Source organism: Microcebus murinus, chromosome 12 (assembly GCF_040939455.1).
Source record: "Microcebus murinus isolate Inina chromosome 12, M.murinus_Inina_mat1.0, whole genome shotgun sequence".
Classification (NCBI taxonomy): Eukaryota; Metazoa; Chordata; class Mammalia; order Primates; family Cheirogaleidae; genus Microcebus; species Microcebus murinus.
The window spans coordinates 91,481,501-91,493,956 of NC_134115.1; the positions used below are offsets into that span (position 1 = coordinate 91,481,501).

The 12,456-nt window shown below is 62.4% G+C and overlaps 1 protein-coding gene across 2 annotated transcripts in view; it reads right to left on the minus strand.

Annotated features, from left to right (window-relative positions):
* The window catches only part of COL5A1 (collagen type V alpha 1 chain), a 159,478-nt gene that overhangs the window by 45,371 nt on the left and 101,651 nt on the right, over positions 1 to 12,456 (minus strand). For both annotated transcript variants that reach the window (XM_012782112.2, XM_012782111.2), the window contains exons 26-31: positions 11,852 to 11,896; positions 11,084 to 11,137; positions 6,444 to 6,488; positions 3,470 to 3,523; positions 2,454 to 2,561; positions 1,619 to 1,672 (exon numbers count right to left, since the gene is read on the minus strand). In XM_012782112.2, the coding sequence (XP_012637566.2) occupies positions 1,619 to 1,672; positions 2,454 to 2,561; positions 3,470 to 3,523; positions 6,444 to 6,488; positions 11,084 to 11,137; positions 11,852 to 11,896 (360 nt within the window). The remainder of the gene's footprint in view (positions 1 to 1,618; positions 1,673 to 2,453; positions 2,562 to 3,469; positions 3,524 to 6,443; positions 6,489 to 11,083; positions 11,138 to 11,851; positions 11,897 to 12,456) is intronic.

The window sequence follows — 12,456 nt, forward strand, 5'->3', positions numbered from 1 at the left end:
TAAGATTAACTGGAGCTGGGACGTGGGTCTCACATTGTGACACTGTGTTTGCTGTGCCTTGCTGCCACGCTTTGTTGTCTTCCCACAATACCGCTAAATACGGCAGGGCGGCTTGCAGAGCCAGAAATGGATGCAAATTGGTGCCTCGATTATAGCCTCTAGCAGCTATGTCATTCTAGAAATCGAGGTGCACACAGACAAAAGGTGAACTTGAGGACTTTGATCTGGCACATACCCAAACACCTCCCACGTGGGGGAAGAGGCGCAGAGCCCCACGGTGGACCCGGGACCGCGTCTGAGGCCCGCCCACCTGCCCACAACGCAGGTTACAGCCCTCGGCGGGCCTCTGCCCTCTGCGGGGCTCCACACCCTAAAATCTGACCTGAACTCCTGCCTGCGTCCATCGAGAGCCCACAGATTTGCAAACCTCGTGCTTCTCACGGGGGGCCTGAGCTCAGCCCGCCACACGCATGCCCACCCGCCAACCGGGGCAGGAGACTGGACCCAGAAAAGCCCCGCGGAGGGGACACAGAGCTCAGCTCAGGACCTGGGTCGAGTGCACACCAGCCCTCCGCTGCCTCCGGTCCTGCCCGAGGACACACCTGCGGTTTCCAAGTCCTGCCCACCCCTTTCCAAAAAGCTGCCCGAACTTGACTGCCGCCACCCTCCCATCTCTCTTAAACGTCTCCTCTCCTCTCCTCTCCCAAAGGGACATGCATTTAAAGAGGAAAAAACACGCCCATCAGCTCCTCTTCACCCACATCAGGGTGACAGTGCCGTGGTCAGCAGCCACGTCCCAGCCACGTACAACGCACAGCTGTGGAACACTGAACAAAACCCCTGGTTTGTAGCACGCGGCCGCTCCTGCACGTGGGTGCGTGGCCACACAGAGCGTGGACAGCAGCATTCCACGGGAAGGGCGGGAGGAGCGTTTCCCCAGCCCGGCGTGGAAATGCCCGGAGGCGCACCGCCCCACGGCCACCCGCCCGCGTGCGCACAAGGCCTCGGGTGAGACCCAGGGGCGCCGGCTAACAGGAGGCGTCCTAGGGCGCCCACGCAGATCTGAGCCACCGGACCGCGCTTCTGCTGTTAATGATGTCTCTAGTGCAGGCAGCTGGTTACTTTTTAAGGAAGAACCATGAATAATAAAATGCAGGATTTGAACAAAAACGTTTTCAATGATTTCCAAAGCCTCGAGGAGCTGTTTCACTTAAACCTGAACATGATTCCACACAAGAAAGGTTTCCCTTCCCTTTCATGCTCTATTATGAGCAAACAGCCCTCAAACGGCCCCAGCGAGCAGAGCCGAGAGGGGACCAGTGCGAGAGTTTGGGGTGTGGACAGAGGCCCCCAGCCGGGCGGCAGGTGCAGAGGACTGCAGGGCTGTGCCGCCCAGTCCAGGCAGGCTCTGGCCCCATCTCAGGCCCCCAGGCACCTCCGTGCACCTCGGCAAATTAACCCGCAGGCACCTGAGAGGCACCGTGTGTCACCCCTCCCCGCCCCCCATCACACAAGCCACTCGGGCAGCAGGATGGACGAGCAGGTGCAGGGATGGGGGGAGGGGCAGCGGAGCATCCCTACGGCGTCTACTGGGACACCTCGCACGGTCGCAAGTTACCTTGGGCCCTTGTCTTCCTGGGTAGCCGGGCAACCCCGGGACGCCGAGCTTTCCCTGGGGAGGAGGAAGTGCGGCATTAATGGAGAGCGTAGCATTCCCTGGGTCGTTTGCTCTGAGCACGGGAAAAGCCCGAGTGTCCTGGCAGGGGCTGGCGGTCCCCAAGGTCGGAGGGCGTGCATCACAGAGAGGCCCTGCCTGTTCTCTGGGACAGGGTCACCAAGCCCCCGGGGAGTAAGGGACACGGATCGGGGACTGAGAAGCAGGACAGGAGGCCGGCGCCACTGTGGACGCAGATGTGCTAGAGGCAAACGCCCTGGAGGGGAGCGCCTCTCTCTGGGAGTGTGTCGTCGCCCTTCTGCACGAGTCCCAGCGGCGGCGCAGGCCGGGCGGGCGGTGTGTGCCACCCCACGTGCTCATTCCCGCCGGGACTGAGGGTGGCAGGACGAGAGTGGGCAGCTGCTGGCCCCAGGCAGCCTCTGGCAGCTGGAAATGGCAGGCTGCCGTGCCTTCAGGACATGGTGGGGGACACTATTATCGCCCCCAGTGTGGAGGTGGGAACTCAACAAGGACTGGGGGCCCAGTGTGGGCAGCGGGGCGTGGACCCCCAAGCTTTGCGACTGCCTAGAAGAAGGAACTCCTCCAACAGAGGGCTCAGAGAGCCCCACTCAGGACCAGAGAGGCGTGGTCCATCCACCCCTGTTCCCTGGAGGGAGGGCCGGGGGCCTGGAGGAGCCTGTCCAGGAACCACCCCCACGCCTGGGGAAGGAAGGGCCCAGCTAAAGCATCTAGGGGGCAAAGAACCCTCCGGGCAGGGTCCGGCGTCCGGCACACGAACCTTCTCCCCAGGGGGCCCCAGAGGACCAGGGTCGCCATTGGGGCCTCCACGACCTTTTGGGCCTTCGGGGCCATCTTCTCCTCTGGGACCAGGCGGGCCGATCTCCCCCTGCAAGTCAGAAAAGAGGAGGTGAGGGAGACCCCCACAGCCACCCCCAGCACCATTCTGAGAATGAGGGGACAGGTCCCAGGCGCCGTGGTCAGAGCCACCGGCCATCCCAGCCTCACAGCGAGGCCGCTGAGCCGCTCCTCACGACCCCACAACACGAGCCCACTGCGCAGCAATTGCAGGGCTCCGCCGAGCGGGGCTGACGTGAGGTTTCCTGCTATTTATTTTCTCAAGGCTGCACACACTCCTACTTCCCAATTACCTTCTCTAAATTGAGTGCCTCTTGGCTAAAATAACTTTGGTTAACAATAGTGGCTCTGAATTGCTACTTCCCCAAATAGAGCAGAATGACTGCAGGTCGCTCTCTTCTTCTGAAAGCCCAGGAGGTATGGAAATGGACCACGGCCCTGCTTCCCCGTGGCCTGGGCGTGACAGGCACTCAGAGACAGAAGGGCTGAAATTCTGCCTGGTCCAACTTCCCCAAGTTACAGGTGTGTGTGGGGGTCTGGACCCCGACAAGGAATGGGGGCCCCGGGGCCAGCCAAGGCTGCCAGCACGCCAGGGCCCAGTCTCTAAAAGCCCGGCCCGGCGCTGTGTCTCCTGGGCCCTGCTCTGCTCATCTGCTTCCGAGAGCAGCCCTAGAACCACCGTGGACCCCACAGCGAGAACGTGCATCACGTCGATAAAGCAAAAGAGAAGTAACTTCCTGATTCTTAGGCTCTGATCTGTCTGCAGGCGGAGAACTCTCTCCCCCTAAGGAGTGCTCCTCTTGTTTTGCGAAATAACCCTTCGCTTATGCATAGAGCACCCACAAAGCGCGGGGCGCTGGCTCTGCCCTCCGGGAGAACTAAGTTCTCCCGAGCCCACCCGCTTGTCCCCAGCCCGAGTCCCGAACCCGGCGTCCTCACCCGGTCTCCCTTGATGCCCATGTCTCCTTTAAATCCAGGAAAGCCGTCTTCACCCTGCACAGGGACGAGAGGAGGCCTCAGTCCAGGCACAAGAACGCACCTCCCGGCCTGCCCCTCGCCGAGCCGCACTCGGCACCAGACCCCAGTGTCACCAGCATTGTCACTGGGCAGGGCGGATTGGGGCGCCCGGCCCTTGCGAATGGCTTTCCCCTTAGCCCTTTGCACTCCCAGACATAAGCTCTGTGGGCCTGGCTGGCTCAGTGCCCGGCAGCTGGAGGGCCTCGGGCTGGTCTTGGGGGCCCAGCTTGACGCTGAACTTCCTGCATGACGGGGCCTCAGCGCTCAGTGCCCAAGCTCCGGGCATCGTTTCTCAGAGCAGGTCTGCCCTATCTCCCGAGTGCCGCAGGCCCCGATGGATGAGTGGGGTGACGCTGGAGGAGGCAGCTGGGAGGAAATGCCTCCCAGACCAGCCTGCTGGTAGCTGCTGGTGCGGCCGATGGGCGCAGGGACAGGCTCTACGAGGGGAGAGCGCCCCACCGGACACCACCCGGGGCAGCAGCGGTGGCTGCATTTCACAGGGAGCTGGGCCATCAATGCTGTGTGTGAATTTGGGGATTCGCAAGCGAGGCTGTCAGAGGTCAGCGGCCTGCTGTCCACTCGGGTCCCAGGTCTGGACTTTCCCCGACCAGGACATCAGAGTGAAGCCCCCAGAATGTCCTCCAGGGCAGGGCTGGCACCCGGGGGCGCGACCGTGCTCGGGCCTCTCTCTGGGGAATCAGCGACCACATCTTGGGCCAGGAAGAGCAAACGGACAGGCTCAGGGGACCCAGCCAGGTCACAGACATCCAAGTGCCAGCCGGGAGGTCACGCCCAGAGGGAGGAGCTTTCTGTGACGTGGTGACAATCCTGTTCTCCCTGGCCAGCCACAGCCCCAAGAGCTTTGTCCATGGTGTTCATAAAGTGCTGGCAACTTATCGGCAGTGGCCACAAGCGATACAAAAGGTCCACAAAGACGATTCCTCACCACTGCCCCTCCCTCCCCCGGCTGGTCTCTGGCTGCCTACGTGGCCCTTGGGGACAGCAGCGTGGTGGCCCTCCTGGCGAGAAGGCATGACCATGCCCTCAAGCAGCCCTGTCTCTGGCTAGGGACAAATGTGACCAGACACAGCAGCAAGGCGGGGATGCTGGGAAGTCACCTTCAAAAGGAAAGAAGGTCCCCCTTGCGGGAGCCACCGCAGGGACGAGTGGGACAGGAGTCCTGGGACTCGGGGGCCTGCAAACAGCCCCATGGGGCACCAGCTGATCTGTGCGGGACGTGCCCGTCCCTAAACCCGGCGGGCTCCACTTAGAAAGCAGCGCCCTTGGGGCGGCCGAGTCGCTGCTCAGAGGCTGCCCCGGATCGCAGGCTCGGAGCATGCCCGTGGCAGACACGCTCTGGACAGCGCCAGGACCGCGCGAGCCTCTTTGCCGCCCTCCCAAAGGGCAGCCGGCCGGGCCTGGATTCTCAGCAGACGCCACCAAGCAAGGACATCTTAGCTGGTGCGTTACGTCCGCTCCAGACGTGGCCCCTCGATGTTCCACCTTGGGAACGGTTCTCCAGCTGGCAGATCCCGTGGGAAAGGGCCCAAGCGGCGTCTTCCACGGGTGCCAAGCCGAGCCTCGGCACGTGCACCGCCCCAGCATGGGTAAGCAGACACCAGGCACACGCACGCCAGCCCATGCTGAAACCCCGCATGGTTGGGAAACCCCGCAGTCTGCCCAGCCAAGGGGTCTAAGCGTCGTAGGGAAAACACGTCCCGTGACTGCGCTGAGTGGCAGGAAGACCCGCAGTAAGGGGAGACGGGGAGCGGGCACAGAGCGATGCAGCCCCCGGAACCCGAATCTGTGCCTTCAGCGAGCACTGAACTTGGCTCTGAACTCCCTTCCACCAACATGAAAAGGTGACAGTGGCCAGGCACGTAGCTCCCCACTGTTCAGAATGCCACGCCGTGGGGTGTGTCGAATGTTCCAACTGGCAGCCCATGGTGGCACTTTTTAGTTTTTTTTTTTTTTTTTTTTTTTTTTGAGACAGGGTCTCACTCTGTTGCCCAGGCTAGAGTGAGTGCCGTGGCGTCAGCCTCGCTCACAGCAACCTCAAACTCCTGGGCTCAAGCGATCCTCCTGCCTCAGCCCCCCGAGTAGCTGGGACTACAGGCATGCGCCACCATGCCCGGCTAATTTTTTCTATATATATTAGTTGGCCAATTAATTTCTTTCTATTTGTAATAGAGACGGGGTCTCGCTCTTGCTCAGGCTGGTTTTGAACTCCTGACCTCGAGCAATCCGCCTGCCTCGGCCTGCCAGAGTGCTAGGATGACAGGTGTGAGCCACCGCACCCGGCCCTTTTTAGCTTTTTTTTAACCAGAATGATCCATCCAGGCCTGACCTCCCCCCCACGGTCTGAGCTACACCGTATGCTAATCAGCGTCGCCCATCACAAAGCCAGGCTGGCCACGCCCACGCAGCTGCCGGTCCTGGTGGCACCAGGTACATTCTGCCCTCCGAGCCATGTGGAGCCCGGGGGGGCCCGCCTGTCTCCATCCCTGCCCTCCTCTGTGGCACCATGTGGATTCCTGCAGTCACAGGGCCACCCAGGGAAGATCAGACAGCAAAATGGACCTTTTGCCACCTGCCTCCTTTCCGCCTGGGAAGGGAACGTGGGGCAGAAAGTGTCTGCTGGCCTCGGGGACAGTGGCGGGCTGTGCATCGCTGCCGGGGCAGGGGCCGGGCCTTCTCCTTGGGCAGAGGCGCCAAGCCCAGACCCACTCGCCCCGCCACGAGACGTGCCCCACAGTACCCAGGGCCCGTCCCCTGCAACTTGTTGTGTTTCCCTTTGCAAACAGACACATCTTCACTTCCCCTCCACACACAGGCGGCATCCAGCCCGGCTTGCTCTACAAGCCCGCTCTGGCCTGGCCGGGCGGGGGACACTCACCTTCTCACCCTTCGTGCCCTTCAGGCCACGGATGCCGTCCGCCCCCTGCAGCAAGGGAAGGAAGGAGAGAGCAGTTAGGAGCTGGAGCCTGCACCGAGCGCCCACAGGAGCAGCTCTGAGCCCGAAGCACTGAGAAAGGCTCAGCTCTCATGGCAGAGGGATGAGCCCACCGCCGCCCCCTCGGACAGGCGCCCGGGCGCACGTTTCCGTCAAAGTAGGAAGGTCCCCCATCCTTACACAGGCTGCACCAAGGCCCAGATCACCTGTCATTCCTGGGCTGACCTCCACGGACCTCTCCCTGCAACCTGAGAGGCCCAAACCCGCCCTGGCCCTGCCCAGGGCCCACGGCCCGCAGCCAACACCCCCGTCTCGGGGCCCTCCCGTTCCCCACGCTAATGTCCCAGAGGTTTGGGGAGCAAGCGGGACGTGGCGTCCAGGTCAGGCCAACCCGTCCACGTCCCAGGCCCTGCTCTGTGGCCTCTGACAATGTCCCAGATGTCTTCGTGCCTCCGTTTCCTCATTTGGGAAGTAGCAATGAGGACCATCCTTACCTGGTTACCGCTGCCGGGCGGGGCACACCTGTGAGGCCTACAGGACAGCGCCAGGCACGCAGCAGGTGTGCGACAAACAGTAGCTGTGTGCCATCTGGTTATTGTGATTCAGCGTTATCATTAATGTGTGACACGCTGTAACATCGTCAATTAATGATCACAACACTCATTGCGGCTGTAATCGGCGGAGGACACACCGTCTCACCTCCCTTCTAAACAGGGACTCTCAGGGCAGGCCTGGGCCACTTCCCGACGTTCCCACTGTGCCGAGAGCCTCGGCCGGTGGAGGTAAAGTCCGTGGAAGGGAATTACGCAGCCTCGCCCTCACTATTGGCACCTCCTGGCCTCAGACCTACAGAGACTGAGCGCTGAGTCCACTGGCTACCTCGGGCCACCTGCCCACGGAGCGCCAGGAGAGGCCAGGCTGCAGGACCCGGGGCTGCCGGCTGCCCTCTTGTGGCCGGCGCTTCCCACGGACCTTGCCGTTCTGGCCATTGCCTGGGTCCCGGGCAGGGCGGGGACAGGGAGGGCTGCGCACCGCGGTGCTCTGCCGCACTGCGGCTGGGCAGGGACTGCAGGGCCTGGCCCGCCCGGAGGTGTGGGAGGGCTGGGCCAGGCGCATGCCCACGCTCCCTGTCCACAATGACGCCGGCTCCGCGCTCTGCCAGGCCGTTACGGCTGATGGAGAGGCACCTGGCGCAGGGGTCCAGGGCGCAGGGCAGGGACGCCGGAAGGCGGGGGCCGGAGGAAGCTGGGCAGCTCAGAGTGGCTCTCGCTCAGTCCTCCTGACACTGGACACACTAACGTGGATGGACACCACGGTGCCGGGCTCGGCCCTCGGGACGGCGGGAACAGCTGCGGAGACGGCACGGCCCGGGCAGGGAGGCCGGCGCCAAGCGAGCTCCTCTATGCTCTCGTCCCCCTGAGCCTCTTATGGGATGGGGAGTTCAAAACGCAGAGGAAACAACGCAGAAACGGAGTGTGCGTCATGAGCATGCGTGTTGGGCAGGGACAACAGCAGGCGCTAAAATCATCCGGGCCCCAAACCTCCCAAGGTGGCAAGCTGGGACTCAGTTTAGCCCACTGCCTCCAGGCCCGCGGTCTCCAGGCACTTTCTGTTTTGATTCCTAGCAGGGTGCCTTCTTCCAAAGTCGCCCCAGCCAGAAGCCCCCAAGGGCACAGAGAACAGGTGGAGCTGCCGGGCAGACGGGGGCTGGGGGCACGCAGGGCCCACCTGCCGTCCCACTGCGGCCAGGTTCGCCCCAGAGCAGGGTTTCAGAGCAGCTCTGGAGCCCCACGCAGTAGGACGCGTTAGGAGAGAAAGGAGGGATTTCCGTTTTCAGGGCAGTTTTGAATTCTCTCCACGCTTGTTAAGAAAGATAGCAATTTTAGATTCTACTTGCTTCCTCTGAAGCGCAGATAAAAATCGCAGGTGTGGCTGAGGAGACAGACGCTTCAGCCAACACGGGGACCCAGGTTTAACCTGTGCGGTGACGTTTGCTCCTATTGCTGGCGCTGTCTGGGTGTAGCCCCCCTCCCTCCTGCGAGTCCAAGGATGGGTTTGCGCGGTTGGCGTTTCTTTCCAGTAGCGCTAAACACGCTGGCACAGAGTGGGGGAGTCCAGCACCCACTCTCCTCTCTCCGGCTGAGAGGGCTGGGGGACACCACCCCCCTGCCCTGCCTGTCCTTATGAAAACAAGGAGACCGGACAAGCACTAAGACGCCTCCCAGGCCTGAGTGCTACCACTGCATGGTCCACGTCAGAGGAACGGGACCGACCAGACAGAAACAGGGTTCTCAGCTGCAGAACCGCCGACACTTGGGCCAGAGAGTCCTTGTCGTGGGGGGCTGTTGCATGCATATAGGGGCTCAGCAGCACCCCTGGCTTCTGCCCATTAGGGGGTCTTCTGGCAACCCACCAGCGGCGGCGGCTCCCCGAGGAGGGGTGGGTGTGACTTTGCTGACGGTTAGGCTCACACGCATGGCCCTTCGGGAGGACAAGGACAGAAGGAAACCCAGAGGAAGGTGAAAGGCCAGTGATATCAAGGGAACACAAAGAACCTGCTATGAACTGAGCATCTGTGTCCCCCAAATCCGTTTGGTGAACCCTAATAACGAGCACGGCAGGATTAAGAGGCGGGGCCTTTGGCAGGTGCCTGGGTCATGCGGGTGGAGCCCTTAAGTGAGGCTGGGTTTCTGCCCCTTCCGCCAGGGGGACATGGTAGCGCACGCAGCCTAGCAACCGCAGAGCTGCCGCGCCAGACACGGAGTGAGCGGTGTCCCCGACTTGGACTTCCCGGCCTCTAGAACGGTACGAGATAATTTTCTGCTGTCTATCAGCTACCCAGTCGATGGTATTTTTGTGATAGCAGCCTGAACAAAGACAAAATCCTTTCTCAGGAGGAAGGTGGGGCTTTGGTGGAAAGTAACTAGATCTCTCTCTAGGGACCGTCTCTAACGGCAACTGTGTGGCCAGCCCACCGCCGCCGCCATTCGGGCCGAGGCTCATTAGGCAGTTGGCGCCACCCACCTTCTCTAGCGCCTGGGAGTACAGGAATCTAGCTCCCCAGTGACAACCGTTTTAAACCTGGGTTTTCCTTCCGCCCTCTGCTTCCAAGTCTCCCTGATTGCTCATGTCATGAGTGAATTTTAATCAGACAGACACGGTAAGAGCATTCTTCATAAACATTTCACAGCAAACACCTTTCTAGCTCACAGCAGCGGCGTTGTGCCATTAGCCATGCACGGGAGCTGGCGAGGGCTCTCGCTACGCGAGAAGAATTTGTAAGATACCCGTGCGCGGGACTCACATAATCAGCGTTTCTGCTAAATCGCCACCCTCATAAAAGTCGCCAGGCGCTTTGCTGGTAAAAACGGGCTTTAGGGAGAAACCTGACCGGCTCTAGGCTCCCAACCACTGGGAGGTCTCTCTTCAGCCACTCTCGAACTTGGAACATCCTGGATCCTGGCCAGTGGGAGGCGGGGGCCCCCGGGGACAAGGATGAGGCACTTAATCAGGAATCAGCACGTCTGGGCTGAGTCCTCCCTGACCGCAATGCCGACTTCAGTGCAATTTGGGACAAATCGCTGAAGACTGAGGTCTCGGGCTCCCCATCCTCCAGCCCCAGGGCTGCCCCACGCTTCCCACGTGCAGCCATGAAGGTGCGGCACGCTTGGAACTGCAGGTGCAGCAGGGGGGCTCGGCGGTGTGTCTGTACGAATCCCTCCAGCTGTGAACTGGCTGTTTAACACGCACACACACATGCACGCACACGCATGTATCCTCCTTCATAGCATGCTAAAATCACTTTGAAGGAAAGGATCACCGTGAGTGTTTCTGTGAGGCTTTAAGACGCTGCAACGTCTCAGAGAAAGGAGAGAGCCTGTCCACGTACGTCCGCAGGGGGACGCCCCTCTGCACGCAGACAGGCCGACGTGTCCAGAGAGCAGTGCGGCTCCAGAGCGACACGGCCCCCGGCAGACACCGCGAGTTTGCTGCTGCAGCGGGGACCCGTGTTCCGGATGCCATCTGGAGCTCTGCAGCCTGTGTGACAAGGTCCCAGGAAGAGCCCCTCGTGGCAGAAACCCGACCGTGAGTAAATGGGCGTTTCTTGCGAACCTCATCTCACAACAGCGCCGGCCCGCCCTGGTGTATCCACGGGGACAGACTCTCTCTCTCACTTTTTGAATGTGCAATGTCTCGGAAGGAAGGTTTCCGAGCTGCCCCAGGAAGGAGGCCGAGCTCTGCCACCCGAGAGGAGGGCCCCAGAAGCCCGACGATGGAGACGCTAACAGAGGCACGCGGCAAAAGGACGCACTCCTGTCCTGACAGATGGCCACCGGCGTGCCAGCAGCTTTGTCACAGGGTGGCTGGAGACCGTGCCCACGCCCAGTCAGCCCTCCCAACTCAGGCAGGCCACATCCCCCAGCTCGGGCCCACTGTCCTGGGACCCAGCGTCCTCACGTGGGACTGGGAGGAACGGGCCACTGCAGTTTAGGCCGGAGGGAGGTTTAACCACAGAGGAACCGCTGAAAACCAGGCAAGCCATGCCCCGCAGGAGGACCTGCAACTGCGTGGCTCTCTCTCACCTTGACTCCGCGAGGACCTGGGTAGCCGATGGGACCCTGGGGGCCAGGCGGACCCTGAAATGAAAGGGAAAAGCCCATTGTCGCCACGTCAGGTGGGGCTGCCTGGTCCACTCCAGTGAGCTCCTGGGTCCTTCCGGCAGGAGTGGAGCTCAGCCACCCCAGCTGAATCCCTCCTGCTGTGGACACCTCTGCCCCACGCCAGGTGCAGCCAGGTCAGCAGCCCAGGAATTAAGGGGTGGGCTGGGGATCGGAGCCCGTGAAAGGCCGGCGCTGCTGTGCTGGAAGCACACACTTGTCCCTGAAAATATGCAACCCAAGCCCAGGGACTCCAGGAAGAAACAGGAGAGTCTCTGGCTGGGAGCAGGGGACAAGGGCTGGCTGTCCGGGAAGGGACATCCTCCCATAGTCGGAGGGCCTTGGCCAGGGCCGTCCGCAGCTCCCCAGGGCAGGGCGCCCTTGGTCCTGGTGGGGCAGCAGCCGCACCTCCCACTGGAGAGGACCCGGAGAGGATGGGCGCGGTGGGCGCCTGTGCCAGGCTGCAGCTCCGTGGGGCCGGGCGCGGGCTGCCCGGCTCCTGCCCCTTCTCGAGCGGGATGCCCAACCCTCGGCAGAACCGAGCTCGGCCGGTGCCGGGGAAGGAGGCAACGCCTCCCGCTCAGGCTGAGAAGCCAGTTCTCGGAACGGCCCGTGTGTGCAGCGGGCTCCAGGCGCAGGCTGCTCGGCGCAGCCCCGGGCTCAGAGTGGGGGGCGGGCGTGGCAAGTACCCACCTGACCTCCTTTCTCTCCTGGAGGGCCTTCTTTGCCAGGGTGCCCCTGTCACGAAAGAAAAGGCCCCAGTCAGTCACCCGCCACCTAAGCAAGCAGCATAGAACAAGGCCGTGGTGGCCGACGTCCCCCCACGTCCTTCCCTGGCCAGGGACAGGGTGGGCGCCAAGTCCAGGGTGGCCGGAGGGCGGCCAAGCCCAGCCCTGAGCCTCGGCTCTCTCATCTATCTGCACAATGGGCATAGCAGGCCAACAGCCAGAGCCTGTGGTGGTGGCGGGAATGGGCACAGCTGGCGTGCACGGTGGCTCCTGGCCCAGCCCGCCCTGCTGTACAGACTCCACAGGCCATGGCGTGTGGTTGGGGACGGGGACAATGAAGGCGCCTGCTGGAGGTCCCCTGGCAACAGGAACCTGGGAGTAAGGAGCTGGGCCCGGATGCTGGGCCTCCACACTCCGGGACCGGACGCTGGGCCCCCACACTCCGGGACCAGCAGCCACGGCGTGGAGTTCGGGCTCCAGGCAGCCCGAACCTGGAGTGTCTGTCTGCAGGGGGAGCCGGAGGACGGGCAAGGAGGCCACCTGCCTGACGGGGCCCCAGCGTGTCCCCAG